This window comes from Helianthus annuus, chromosome 15 (assembly GCF_002127325.2).
Source record: "Helianthus annuus cultivar XRQ/B chromosome 15, HanXRQr2.0-SUNRISE, whole genome shotgun sequence".
Lineage (NCBI taxonomy): Eukaryota > Viridiplantae > Streptophyta > Magnoliopsida > Asterales > Asteraceae > Helianthus > Helianthus annuus.
Window position 1 is genome coordinate 105875898 of NC_035447.2, and position 12616 is coordinate 105888513.

The 12616-nt window shown below is 36.0% G+C and overlaps 2 protein-coding genes across 3 annotated transcripts; both read left to right on the forward strand.

The window, feature by feature from the left end:
- The first annotated feature begins 1496 nt into the window (after positions 1–1496).
- LOC110885920 lies at positions 1497–4071 on the forward strand. The gene is made up of 3 exons (XM_022133660.2): positions 1497–1604; positions 3182–3328; positions 3413–4071. The coding sequence occupies exons 2-3, from the start codon at positions 3206–3208 to the stop codon at positions 3833–3835; spliced, it is 546 nt and encodes a 181-aa protein (XP_021989352.1). The 5' UTR covers positions 1497–1604; positions 3182–3205; the 3' UTR covers positions 3836–4071.
- A 2147-nt stretch (positions 4072–6218) lies between these two features.
- On the forward strand, positions 6219–12167 carry LOC110885918 (UDP-N-acetylglucosamine transporter ROCK1). Of its 2 annotated transcripts, XM_022133657.2 has the most exons (8): positions 6290–6416; positions 8446–8602; positions 9280–9328; positions 9406–9632; positions 10225–10423; positions 11053–11196; positions 11274–11348; positions 11741–12167. In XM_022133657.2, the coding sequence occupies exons 4-8, from the start codon at positions 9427–9429 to the stop codon at positions 11900–11902; spliced, it is 786 nt and encodes a 261-aa protein (XP_021989349.1). In that variant the 5' UTR covers positions 6290–6416; positions 8446–8602; positions 9280–9328; positions 9406–9426; the 3' UTR covers positions 11903–12167. The 2 variants fall into 2 exon arrangements, with proteins under 2 accessions (XP_021989348.1, XP_021989349.1); XM_022133656.2 differs by lacking the exon at positions 8446–8602 and having other exon boundaries at positions 6219–6416.
- The last annotated feature ends 449 nt before the right edge of the window (positions 12168–12616 follow it).

Below are 12616 nucleotides of genomic sequence, written 5' to 3' on the forward strand. Positions count from 1 at the left end.
TAAAGTTGGAATGTTTTTTTTTTCAATCTTAGGAGGTCCAGAAACACTTCATGATGTTCAGCCCTTTCTGTATAATCTATGTCCGTTTCAAGTCTAGAACAAGAGGTGTTAAATGGGGTGTGTTCATGGGTTGACGTGTCGAACCCAAACACACGTCATGTTGATGTATGTAAAATAATTATGTTTAATCTATATAATTTGATGCTATTTTTTTTATCTTTCAGATATGTCGATGTAAAATCCTCGATTGGTTTAAGTCATGACCTATAGTATTTTTTTATTTATAAAAGTAAACTGAGCAACCGTGGACTGAACACACCCGTTTAACTAAAGGTGGTTGCGCTTTAAACCGAAACTAACCCGAACCGTTTAGACTAAACCGACTCATTCATCCAAACGACAAACATGTTGGGTAAAATTTAAGAGAAGCCCGTTGTACAAGCAGGTTTTGTTTTGTGTAGCCAATACAAGCTTCCAATATGAGGTATCAACCTGACCTGTTTTATTCGTTATTTAACCCACCCATTTTCCACCTTTAATCAGCATATAGGACTTTTGAACTTCTTATAACTTAAGCTTTCATAATAGTTTAGGATTCCAGGTATACAACTATTACTGAGTTGAGGGGATATTATTCCTTGCAGGTGATTCTTGACACAATCCACGTTGATTGGCATCAAAACTATGCTGTCTGAAAGCTGATAGAATAGGCAATATGACCGAAAGGAATTCATGTAACAAACCTTTGGCTTTCAATTAATATGATACATGTGTAAGAACCCCGCCGCATTGCGGCGGGTACTAACTTCTAGTTTGTATTAATTTTTATCAAAATTCAAAGAAATAAAGAGAACGAGACATTCGTTTTTACACCTTCAACCGATAAACCACCCACATCATCACCTAATCACCTAATGCCACCTCCTCTCACATATTTGAACCCACTAGAACCCAAATCAACTTGCGTCAGATCCCGCCATGAACCCCTGCAACCCGCTCTCCGTCTCCCCTCGCCGTCTTCCACAGAACCAGTGGCGAAGCTTGAGATTTCCGACAGGGAGTGCGGAAGTCAGCGGACCTAAAAATTTCTATAAAACTGGGGGTCGAAAACGTATATACCAAAAAATTTCTATACGAAAACTACATACTCTCCACTAGGGAGCGAAAAGTTCGGGGGGTCGGCCGCCTCCTCCCGCCCCTTAAAAACTTCGCGCATGCACATAACATTCAATCCACAACCTGCTTCGGTATACAATACTCTCGACCTGTACTCGCCACCCCTACCCGAACAATTGCGCTGGTGCATCCATTGAATTCGACGTACCTCCCACCCCACCCGAGTGGTGCCCCGAGCACCCTTAGATAACAAGTTAGTAACGAATTACCAACCAGCGAGTTCGTTACTAACTAACGGGATACTCAAATCAACCTTAAGATTAAATTAAAAAAATAAATAAAAAAAATAGTTTTGTTTTTAACGATTTAATTTATAAAATCCTATTATTCACTTTGTACAAATAATAACATACAAAACCCACACTTGAGAGCATTTCCCAAAACCCTAATACGACTTCATCTCCCAAATCGATTCTCTGTTTCAACTGGTAACGATTTCTTCTTCATTTCGTTTCATGATTTCGTTTTGTTATTAGTGTTCTTCTCATTGTTAGATATCTGTATCTTGTTCGATTTGTTTGATTTTTGCAAATTCCGAGTAGAAATTGTTCCGATGATTCTCTGTTTCAGCAGCAAAAATCGATGGAATGATCTTATTTTTCATGACTTTTGAAGTAGAAGTAATAATCTATCAATTAAATGAGTGGATTGGGCCTGTAAATTAGCAATCATATGTCATTAGATTTAGGGTTTTGATCTGAAGTTGGTTCCTATGTACATTCTTAATCTGAAATTATTATCCATTTACTTTTAGGGTTTCCCGTAGAATTTTCCTGTTATTAGTCCCATCTTCGTTTCATCCTCGTTCATTGCTCAATTTTATCTACATTTTAGGCTTAAATCAAGATCTTCTCGTAAGCTTAAGCCGATTCTTGTTAGAAAAGTCAACTACAGTTACTAGTTGATTTGTTTTATTGTTTAAATAAACTATCTGATTTATGAACGTTAAGGTCCCAGGAGTCTTCTATCTGATTGTGGTATTATTGCTGCAAAAATGGTAATGAGTTTTGAGAATCGATTTGAATGCTTCTTTTATACAAGGTTTATCATGCATTTACATATAATTTTTCTGGTTTCATTATGTAAATTTGGTTGATCAGCTTTTGATAGGTATTCTACAACTCCTTAATATTAATTGTGTTAAATGGGTCGGGTCGGGTCAAGTCACTGAGCTTGTAATATTAATCGTGCTAAACGGGTCATGTCTTCTAACACATTTATATGTATGTTTGTGTTTGGGGGAAATGACACGTTTAGATAATCCTGTCGTGTTTGTGTTTGGTACATATGTTAATTGTGTCGTGTCGGACCTGTTTAACACTTTTAGACCTGTTTTGCCATTCATTCACTCGGCCATCTTGCAATCTATCTTTGCTAATCTGTTCAGTCTAGGTAAAAAGGGTCGAAAATCTGTTATCTTGATCATCTTGCAATAGCTTCTTTGAATGGAGATTATTATGTAATAGTGGTTCTTGTAGCTTTCGATTTCTCTGCTCTCTGCTTTTTATGATTCAGTTTAACAACATAGTTAGCTAAATTTATCACAGAACTTTCATTAATGAGTTTTCAAGAACAAGTCTTTGGATTATGGACAGCCTTTCGTCTTTTTGCTGTACATCACATTTTAACTTGCACTATTATGGATTTTGTTGTTATTAGTTTCATAAGAAATTAGAATATGTTTAACTTTTGTTAAAACAGAATGAAATGTGTCTTATAGTTCCATTAGTAATGTCAGTTTCACTTTAGGCCTCTAAAAGGGTTGAACCGTCCCTGAATCTAATGCCATTATAATCTTATATATCGTATTTTATTGGTTTGATTGATAACCCCTCCGATGAAACTGGTTAAAACCGAACCGGTCAAAAACTAGTTTAAAACCGGAACTGATTTGGGAAAAAACCGGTTTTGACTTTTGTTTACCAAACCCGAATCGATTTGGGCTTAAAAACCAGACCGTGAGATCTTACTGAGTATCTTTGTTTGTTTGTTTGTTTTGTCATAGGTTCCAAATATAAAAATATCAAACATGGGGAGTAGATTGGGAAGAAGAGTGGTCAACTTTGCTAATATTCCAATTAAGCTTCTCATGCCCACTTCTTTCTCCAACATTACCGAAATCGCCCTCAAAACGATCCCGTCTGCTTCCAAGGTTCGTTTTTACCACATTGTATTAACATTTTGGTGTAAATTAGATCAATTTGTTGTTTTTGATGCATCTGAATTGTGTTTCTAGATTGAAATCAAGAGGGTTTTGGAATCACTATACGGGTTTGAAGTGGACGAGGTTAGAACCCTCAACATGGACGGAAAGAAGAAGAAAAGAGGCGGGCTTTTGATTGCGAGACCAGATTACAAGAAAGCATACGTTACGTTAAGGAACCCGCTTTCAATCTCACCGGATTTGTACCCGATTCGCGTGATTGAAGAGGAGCGCAAGAACATGAGCAAACAAAGCAAACAGTCCAAGTCCACCATTGTTGAAGGCGACGAAACCAAGAAAACTCATTGGCTTGAAGGAAGCGGTGTTAAGAGGCAGACCGGTTACAATGGCAAGGTTTGGCACGCACCGACAGACCGCCAGAGAAGTGATCGCGGTAGCAACACTGCTTCTACATCCAAGTTTCCTTGGACTAGTATGCGATCATCAGGTCGGTAGAACGTCATCATTAGACAGCTGTTTTTTGTTTGTTTGTTTGTTTGGTTCGTGTTTTTCTGTGCGGATTTTATTATATAAACCAGATCACTTTTTATCATTTTAATAAGTTATGGTCTTATGGGATGCTGCTCTTACCTCATCATGGACACTGAAGCTTTCTGATTTTGTGTAATTCTGAATGATGTCCAATGGATCAACTTAGTTGAATTCAATCACTTGAATCAGTTTTAGTATTCTGTATATTTTCACTCAAGTGTATTATACTTTGTTGTCTTTAAACCTCGCGATACGATTGCACGACACGGACCTAATGGTGTATTTGGGTAAAGAGTTAAAAGTCAAAACGGAGCTTGGGTAGAGCCCTGAAACGGGTTGTTTGTTTTTATAATGTATTATGTTAAAACTTTAAAATTAAAATTAAAACGAGGTTAATATTTTTTTAACAGCGATTTTTTTTTGCTCCTTGCGAGACTTGGACGACCTCATAACTAAGTGTTCTAAAAGGCTTTGCCTTGCTACTGGATCACCAACCCTACGTATGCGGAGTTTCACGCAAGTGTTTTGTACACTATTATAGGGTGAGTGGCTGGTTATATGTAAACATAATTTTGCTCTTTCAAAGGAAGTGATCACCATCTAAGTCTCACTAATCTCAAGTGGTAGTGATCACCACTCTCAAATCACTAAACAAATTTAGTGATGCCACTTACAAATTTCTCACAACAACAAGAATAATTCTCACAATACAATGCTCAAACACACTGAATAATGGTTTAGTTATGGAATAACTCTTTTATTTTGCTCCTGATCTTTGATTTGGAGTTTAAATCACAAGGGATTTAGAGAGATATGATTTAGACTTGTATAATAGTGTTTAAAGAAAAAAAGGGTGATTTAGAATGAAAGTGAGTGAATCTATTTATTGGCACATCACAAAAAGCAAGATTGGACAAACTGCAGGTATGACGGTCGATGCCACTATTGATGATATCGATTGTGGACCGTCAGACTTGTCCAGTTTGTTATGTTGTGAATGTTATGAATTATCCAATCCACTCTTTACCAAACTCATTCTAACACGTTTTTATCTGATTTTTGAGTCTCGAGAATATACCATTTGACCTTAAGATTTGAAAACAAGTTTAAACACAAAAATGGTAAGTTTGCTTTTGAGATCTGTAAAGATTTAAGATGCTTTCCCAAAGTAGTTGTATTTAAACCATTTTAAGCATCATTGGGTTTTCAAGGCGAATACATTTTGAATCCTTACCAAGCTTGGCAAGCTCCATCTAGCACCTTTCACATTTAAATTTAATTCAAAAACTTATTAATTTTGTAAAAATTAGTTCGATTTGATGTTTTATAAAATGCTTTTTTTTTTTTTTGGAAAACAACAAGACTTTATCAAAATGATATTTTTATAAGTTTGTTATTATACCTTTCTAGATTGCCAAGTGATTCAATTGTCGCTTCGGCTTTGATCTTCAATTTGTGATATTATATTTCATATGTTGATCTTTACAAGCTTTCGAATCATCATCTATGACTTGTATCAACCTTGATCTTTGATCAGCTGATGTCGATTGCCATTGATCTTCATTAATCTATATTCTATAATCAGTTGATATATGTGGATCCTAATCTTTAATCTTTTACCAATCCATTTGAATTCTTTAATGTTAGTCTTTTTAGACAATCAAAACCTAACTTCATTCTGATTGAACCTCTAACTCGTCATCAACATTCTTGATGTATACATTAAGCGTATTAAGACATGTATCTCTGGTATATGCAAATTATTTATCAACAATTTAATAACACAAATCTTAATTTCAATCATATCAAAACTAGGGATCTATATGTTTCAGGTTTACCATTTAGATTAGCAATAAGTTCATCAATAATTAATATCTAAATACATTCTTTCCTAACAACGAGATTCAAAATTAGTAAGTATATTGCATTCTAGTATAACACAAGACCTAGTAAGCCAACCATGATCTTCTATTTTTGACAACTTCTAGATTTTCTAAAATACAACATATATAGAAATAGCGATGAGTATTAAGTATATGGGACTTGGTACCGTTACCTAATTTCCTATACCGTTTTTTTCGAATAAGTACCCACTTTTTGACGTTTTTTGTACCGGTACCAGTTCAGTACGGTACCAGTATTTTACCGAATTTTACCTTCAAATACCGAACATTTTCGGTACCGGTACTCATGTTTGGCAAATTTCGGTACCAGTACCGATACCGAGCTCATCCTCATATAGAAGCATTTAGAAAGCATTTAGAAGTAGATTAGTTTGACGTTATGGGTGTAGGGGGTATTTAAAGAAAAGTTTAGGGACCTAAACAATTCATTCGTTCATTCATTCATGTTAAAGAAAAAGTGAAAAACCCCTCCCCTCCCTAATTGGGATGATGTTGATTTCAATCAAGGTCTCCTCCTGATCAATGGCGTCCACCACCAAATCAGGTGCAAAAAGTGTTAACATGAAAAAAGTGTGGTTCTACTCTTTACTGCTCACAATTCAATACGGTGCTCAACCTCTCATCTCCAAACGCTGCATCGGGTAACTTCCTCCATCAATTTGTTTAAGATTGATTGATTGATTAGGTCACTTTTGCTGTTTAATTTGCTTAGTAGTAGTGGATTTACTGGTTTCATTATCAAGTTAAGCTGTGGTTTAAGGTGAATTATGGTGAAATTGATGGGGAAATTATGGTGATAATCGTAGTAATCGTGTAGATATTATAGCTTTTATAACTCAATACCTAGAGATATTGCTTTGATGGTGGATTTTGCTATTCGATCCTTGAGATTTTGCTCTTCAGAACGGATTTTACTGGTTTAGTTATGATGAACTTAAGCGGCGATTTAAGGTAATATTGATGTGGAAGGATGTGTAGTAGACAATAGCTTCGATTGATTGCGCAGTTCACTACTTGTTGGTGTTTGTGTGATAGGATCAGGAGGGAGATGATGTGTACAACAATGGGAGTTTACTACTTCTGTAGCCTTTCAAACTTATAGATATTCATCTGAGGGAAGGTTCGGTTTGTGAACAGTAGGATACTTGATAGTGATGGAACAATGATCTGTGTGCAGTAGTAAACAACAACAACAAATAGCAAAGATATTAGTAGGGTCTCGGGACTTGGGGAGGCTGGGACTTAGGCAAACCTTACCTCCATCCATAGTTGTTAACTAAGTAGTTAATGCGGTAAAATATCGGACATCGGTCAAGGACCAATATTTGAGATATTGGTTATCACGGTGGGATATCGGTAATTTTAATATCATGCTAAATTTTTATATATTTTGCAATTTAACACTAACAATTGTAACAAGTAAGAACTCACTAATACTTAAAACACTAACATTTAACAGTAACAGCTAACAATTAAGACTTAAAACACTAATAGCAGCAATAAGAAGAAAAATGAACGGTAGAAATAAGAATGGTACTGATATCGGGAAAATCGGTGATTTATCGATCAAATATCGGACAATATCGCTGATATTATCGGTACCGATATTCTGACTAATATTTTGTACCGCTATCTCGGCAGGGGATCGATAACCGATATATCACTGATATATCGGGATATTAACTACATAGGTTGTTAAAAGCCACCGCCTCTTGCGCCTAGGAAAAATTTCCTAGCGAGGCGAGGCAATTGAGCTTTAATTCTCCATGTGATGGTTCATGCGTAGATTCCGGCCAAATTCTATAAATTCCGGCAAGATTACAGCTAGATTTCTACTTTTATCTAATGAAACTACTTTTCTACACTAATAAACTAGCATTTTATAACTTTTGGTACTAAATAGACCATATTAAATGTTATATAATAGCTTTAGTTTATTTTATTTGAAGAATAGTATTAATTTTCTATTATACAAAAATATTTAATTTTTTTTTTGTTGTGCGCTTCTTTTTTCTCAGGCCCACGCTTTTTTTTTTCGCCTTGCGCCTAGGCCCTAGGCGAGGCCTATGCGCCTAACGCCTTTAATAACTATGCCTCCATCCTTGGGGATAGAGAGGCTTCGGGCCCCGGATCCAAACAAACAGTAGACAAACTAGCAAAGCTAAATGTATAGAAATAGAATGCTACAAATAGCAAAAGGAGTGGTCAGAGAGTAACATAGTACAAATAGAAACAAATTAAACATGATACACAACATATAGGAAGGAATGCAAAGTCACAATCACAACAAAAGAAACAGTAAAAAGGTTTATTTAGGAATGATCTTATTATGTTCTGATGGAACGGTAAATTGATTTCCTTGACATTTGGACTTGCTTAGATTCAAGTAGCAGCTATCCTAACTGAGAAATCAACTAACCTATACTAAAACATTCATAGGGTTCTAATACTAGTACACTGTCATCTTGCCATCTTGGGGATCACATGGTCCTAGGTATCATGCATATGTCAATATAGAACTCAAGTGAGGACTTCTTTTTTTACCTAGCGAGAGATAAAATCTTTAGCCATGAATGTATGACTGCATGTATGCTTTTATACATGCCGGTGCATAAATGCATGAATCTCTTGATCGATCTATGGATGTATGAATAATGTATGTCTATGTAGTCAAACATGTTTTGGGAGACCGGCTTGATAAAGTGAATCCAAGGTGAGCGCCTTTGTCGAGGCGCAAAGCAAAGCCATTATGTGGTTTTATCCATCCTCCAAAACCGGACCGAAGAAGATCCAAAGCTGAAACAAAAATTCAAAAGCTGGAAACAAAGTAGACTTCTTTTTCCCTGGTTTTTTTTTTTTAAATTTATTTTTGGGCTCTTTCTAATGTTTATTGGGCTTTCCTTTTTGAGTTGGTTGTACATAAATCTGAGCTTCTTTGGTTTACAAAGACTTTTTTTTTGTGTGTGTGTATTTATTTTGTTTTCTGTTAATAGGTGTTTAAGAATTAACAAGGTAGAAAATATTATCTGGAATCATTTTATAAGTATTTCATGAATATCGGACGCCTCACACACATACAGAGGCTAGCGTCTTCGCCTCACGCCTCGGTTTCCAAGACTCTAACTCACTCCTATAAATTCAAGGCATAGATATATACATGGTAGACGGCCGAGTTGTTAAAGTATACTATAAGACCATAGAAGCAAAATACATTGTGACTATTTTTGAATCTTGAATGTTTGTTGCATCAATTCTTTATGCTATGCTTGACATCCCTCTTGTGCTATTAAGTTTGTTGAATGAATTGTAGATAGTAGATTTGATGCTAGCTTGATGATATTTGAATATAAATCTGTGACTATTTTTGGTGTACAAGGCTTATAACATCCCTCAAGAGCAAAAATGGCTATTACACTATCCCCCCCCCCCCCCCCACACACACACACACAATATAAACAAACAAATTATGAGGTTGTAGGTTGATTGTATCTACTATTCCTACAGGCGAGACGTGATTGTTACTTCATCTGTTTTGGCATGCGAGATAGTAAAGGTACTGTATATACTTCTTTACATCTCTTATGTATTTCTATTTTTTCTAACTTATATGATCACATACACCCGTGGTAGGTTATTTGTGCACTGTTTCTCATGGCGAAAGATGGTAGTCTAAATAAAGTATTCAAGGAATGGACTTTGATTGGTTCGTTAAGCGCGTCAGGATTACCCGCAGCTATCTATGCACTACAAAATAGTTTGTTGCAGATTTCATACAAGAGCCTTGATTCCCTCACGTTTTCAATGTTGAATCAAACAAAGTTAATTTTCACAGCATTGTTTACATATTTTATTTTAAGGTAAGCTCTTTTATCCACGTGGGACCCTCCAGAGCTCATTGTTAGGGCTGCAAATGAACCGAACGATGTTCGTTTGTTAAGGAGATGTATGTGTTCATGAACACTTACCGAACGAGATTTTCTGTTCGTGTTCGTTTGTTAAGGAAATGTACGTGTTCGTTTGTTAATTTTAGCTAACGAACATTCATGACACAAACCAATGTTCATGAACACAAATGAAAACAAACAAATACAAACAATCGTTCATGGACAGAATATATAATACACTGATGCTTATTAAATATTGTCAAAATTTTAAAGTATTTAAATGAAATATAAAAACTAAAAACACTAATAAGCTATCGAACACGTTACCGAACGTTCATGAACATTAATAAACAAATGCGGGCTCTGTTCATGTTCGTTCATTTAACTAAATGATCGAAATTTCTTGTTCGTGTTCGTTCATTTATTAAATGAACGAACACAAACGAAGTTCCCGCCGAACGGTTCAAGAAATGTTCGCTGGACGTTTAGTTTGTTTGCATCCCTACTCAATGTGGTTCCCACCTCATTTTGCGTGTTTATAAAATAACGAAAAAGTTGACTGCAGGCAGAAACAATCATTTCAACAAATTGGTGCCCTATTCATTCTTATATTAGCAGCGGTGCTTTTAAGTATTGGCGAAGGCTCGAGAAAAGATTACGGAAGTGATAATCCCGATGAAATTGTTTTTTATGGAATTATTCCGGTCTTGATAGCTTCTGTACTTTCGGGTCTTGCTTCTGCTTTATGCCAATGGGCGTCTCAGGTTGGTTAACAGTTCCTTTGTTAATGATTTCTATACTTGAGGTTTTTATTTTTCGGTAAAACGCAATTTTCGTACCTAAGGTTTGGCTAGTTTTGCGACTTTCGTCCAAAGGTTTGTTTTTCCGCATCTGGATCCAAAAGGTTTGAAATCTTGCCATTTTCATCCAGCTCGTTAACTCCATCCATTTTTCTCCGTTAAGACATGGGTATTTTCGTCTTTGTTGTTACCTTAAAGGGCAATTCGGTCTTTTGAATACTTGTACATTATGCTAAATGCTTGTACATAAAGTGAGAAAGACCGAATTGCCCTTTTAAGTTAGCAAAAAAGACGAAAATACCCATGACTTAACGGAGAAAAATGGATTGAGTTAACGAGCTGGACGAAAATGGTAGGATTTCAAAGTACCTTTTGGATCTAGATGCGGAAAAACAAACATCTGGATGAAAGTCGCAAAACTGGCCAGACCTCAGGGACGAAAATGGCATTTTACTCTTTATTTTTTTATTATTTTATAAGAGGGGTATAACAGTCAAGGATTAAAAGTGTTACGATTGAGTGAACAATAGTGGGATATAACAGTCAAAATCTTTCGGTTGTTAATAATGTAAAAGTTTAATTTTGATGTTTAGGTTAAGAAACACTCATCATACTTGATGACGGTAGAAATGTCATTGGTCGGGAGCCTTTGCTTACTAGCAAGTACGTACAAATCTCCAGATGGTGAAGCAATCAGACAACATGGATTCTTCTATGGGTGGACCCCGCTTATGATGGTAATCATCTTTTATACTTGATAATCTTATGATATCAAGTTTTGAGTCTTTGCGGTTTCTTCATTTTTATTATTCAGATCCCGGTTTTTATTAATGCTGTTGGTGGGATTCTTGTGGGCCTCGTCACTTCATATGCTGGTGGTATACGCAAGGCAAGTTCAGTTTTTATTTTTCTTTTACCATTTTCTAAGTTTCGTAAGAGTAAAGTACACGGATGGTCCCTGTGGTTTACCAAAATTTTGGATTTGGTCACTAGCTTTTCAAAAGTACACAGATTGTCGTGTGGTTTGCCCTTTGTAACGCATTAGTCCCCAGCTTGTTCGAAAAGTACATGGATGCATTTAGTCCCTAACTTGGACATGCTAAAACCTTTAGATTTGTTGGCTGGGGACTAAATGCGTTACAAAGCACAAACCACAGGGACCATCTGTGTACTTTTGGAAAGCTAGGGAGCAAATCCAAAATTATGGTTAACCACAGGGACCATCCGTGCACTTTACTCTTTTATCAATTTGCGTACTCATTGGTAACAAAATACATGCAGGGGTTTGTCATGGTCTCCGCACTTCTTGTTACTGCCTTGTTGCAGTTTGTATTTGATGGGAAACCGCCTTCATTGTTCTGCCTTTTGGCTCTTCCGCTTGTAATGACTAGCATTTCGATATACCAGAAGTACCCATATCGTGTCAAAAAGAAGGAGGAGTAGACTAAAGTAGTCTCATTACCCGTATTTCCATCAACCGCGGGTTATTTTTATAGGAACCGACGTATACACTTTCTGATTTACAGTTCGAGCACTTTCTGCTGTTCATATTCTTTTAGTGTCGAGACGTGCAATTCATAACATGTCTTGACATGTACAAAATGTTTTCTAACCTAATGTTTTCTAACACTTGGGGTTTCTTGAGGAAAATTAATAGTTGGGTGTTGTGTATGTGACATATGTTTTACAATATTAACCGCTTTCTTTATAATTTCTTATTAAACCGCCCTGAAAATCCCCCCCCCCCCCACCAACCACGTAGCGGAATTCGTTTAAGAGTTTACAAACTATTGTATAATCTATAAATAAATAAAACAAAGTTAGAAGTTTGTGATTAATGGTTTTCCTAGGGTTCTTGAGAGCTTGAATCCTTCTTGTAAGAAAATCGTTGTGTTTGGGTTTATTTGTGATTAATAGATCCTAGAAAGTTTTAGTATCGATTGTGTGTTGTTCATCTCGTTTAATTACCCCACGATTGGTGTTATAGTGATTTCCGCTCACTAGAACATCATTGATCCGATTTCGTGTGTTATTTATTCGATCCAGTGAACTTGCAAAAAGATGACACAAATGTCAAATAAACCTAGAAAAATCCGTGGCTTGATCCTGAAGTGGTTTTAAAAAAAATCGTTTAAAAGTGGCTAAATATTATAGCAT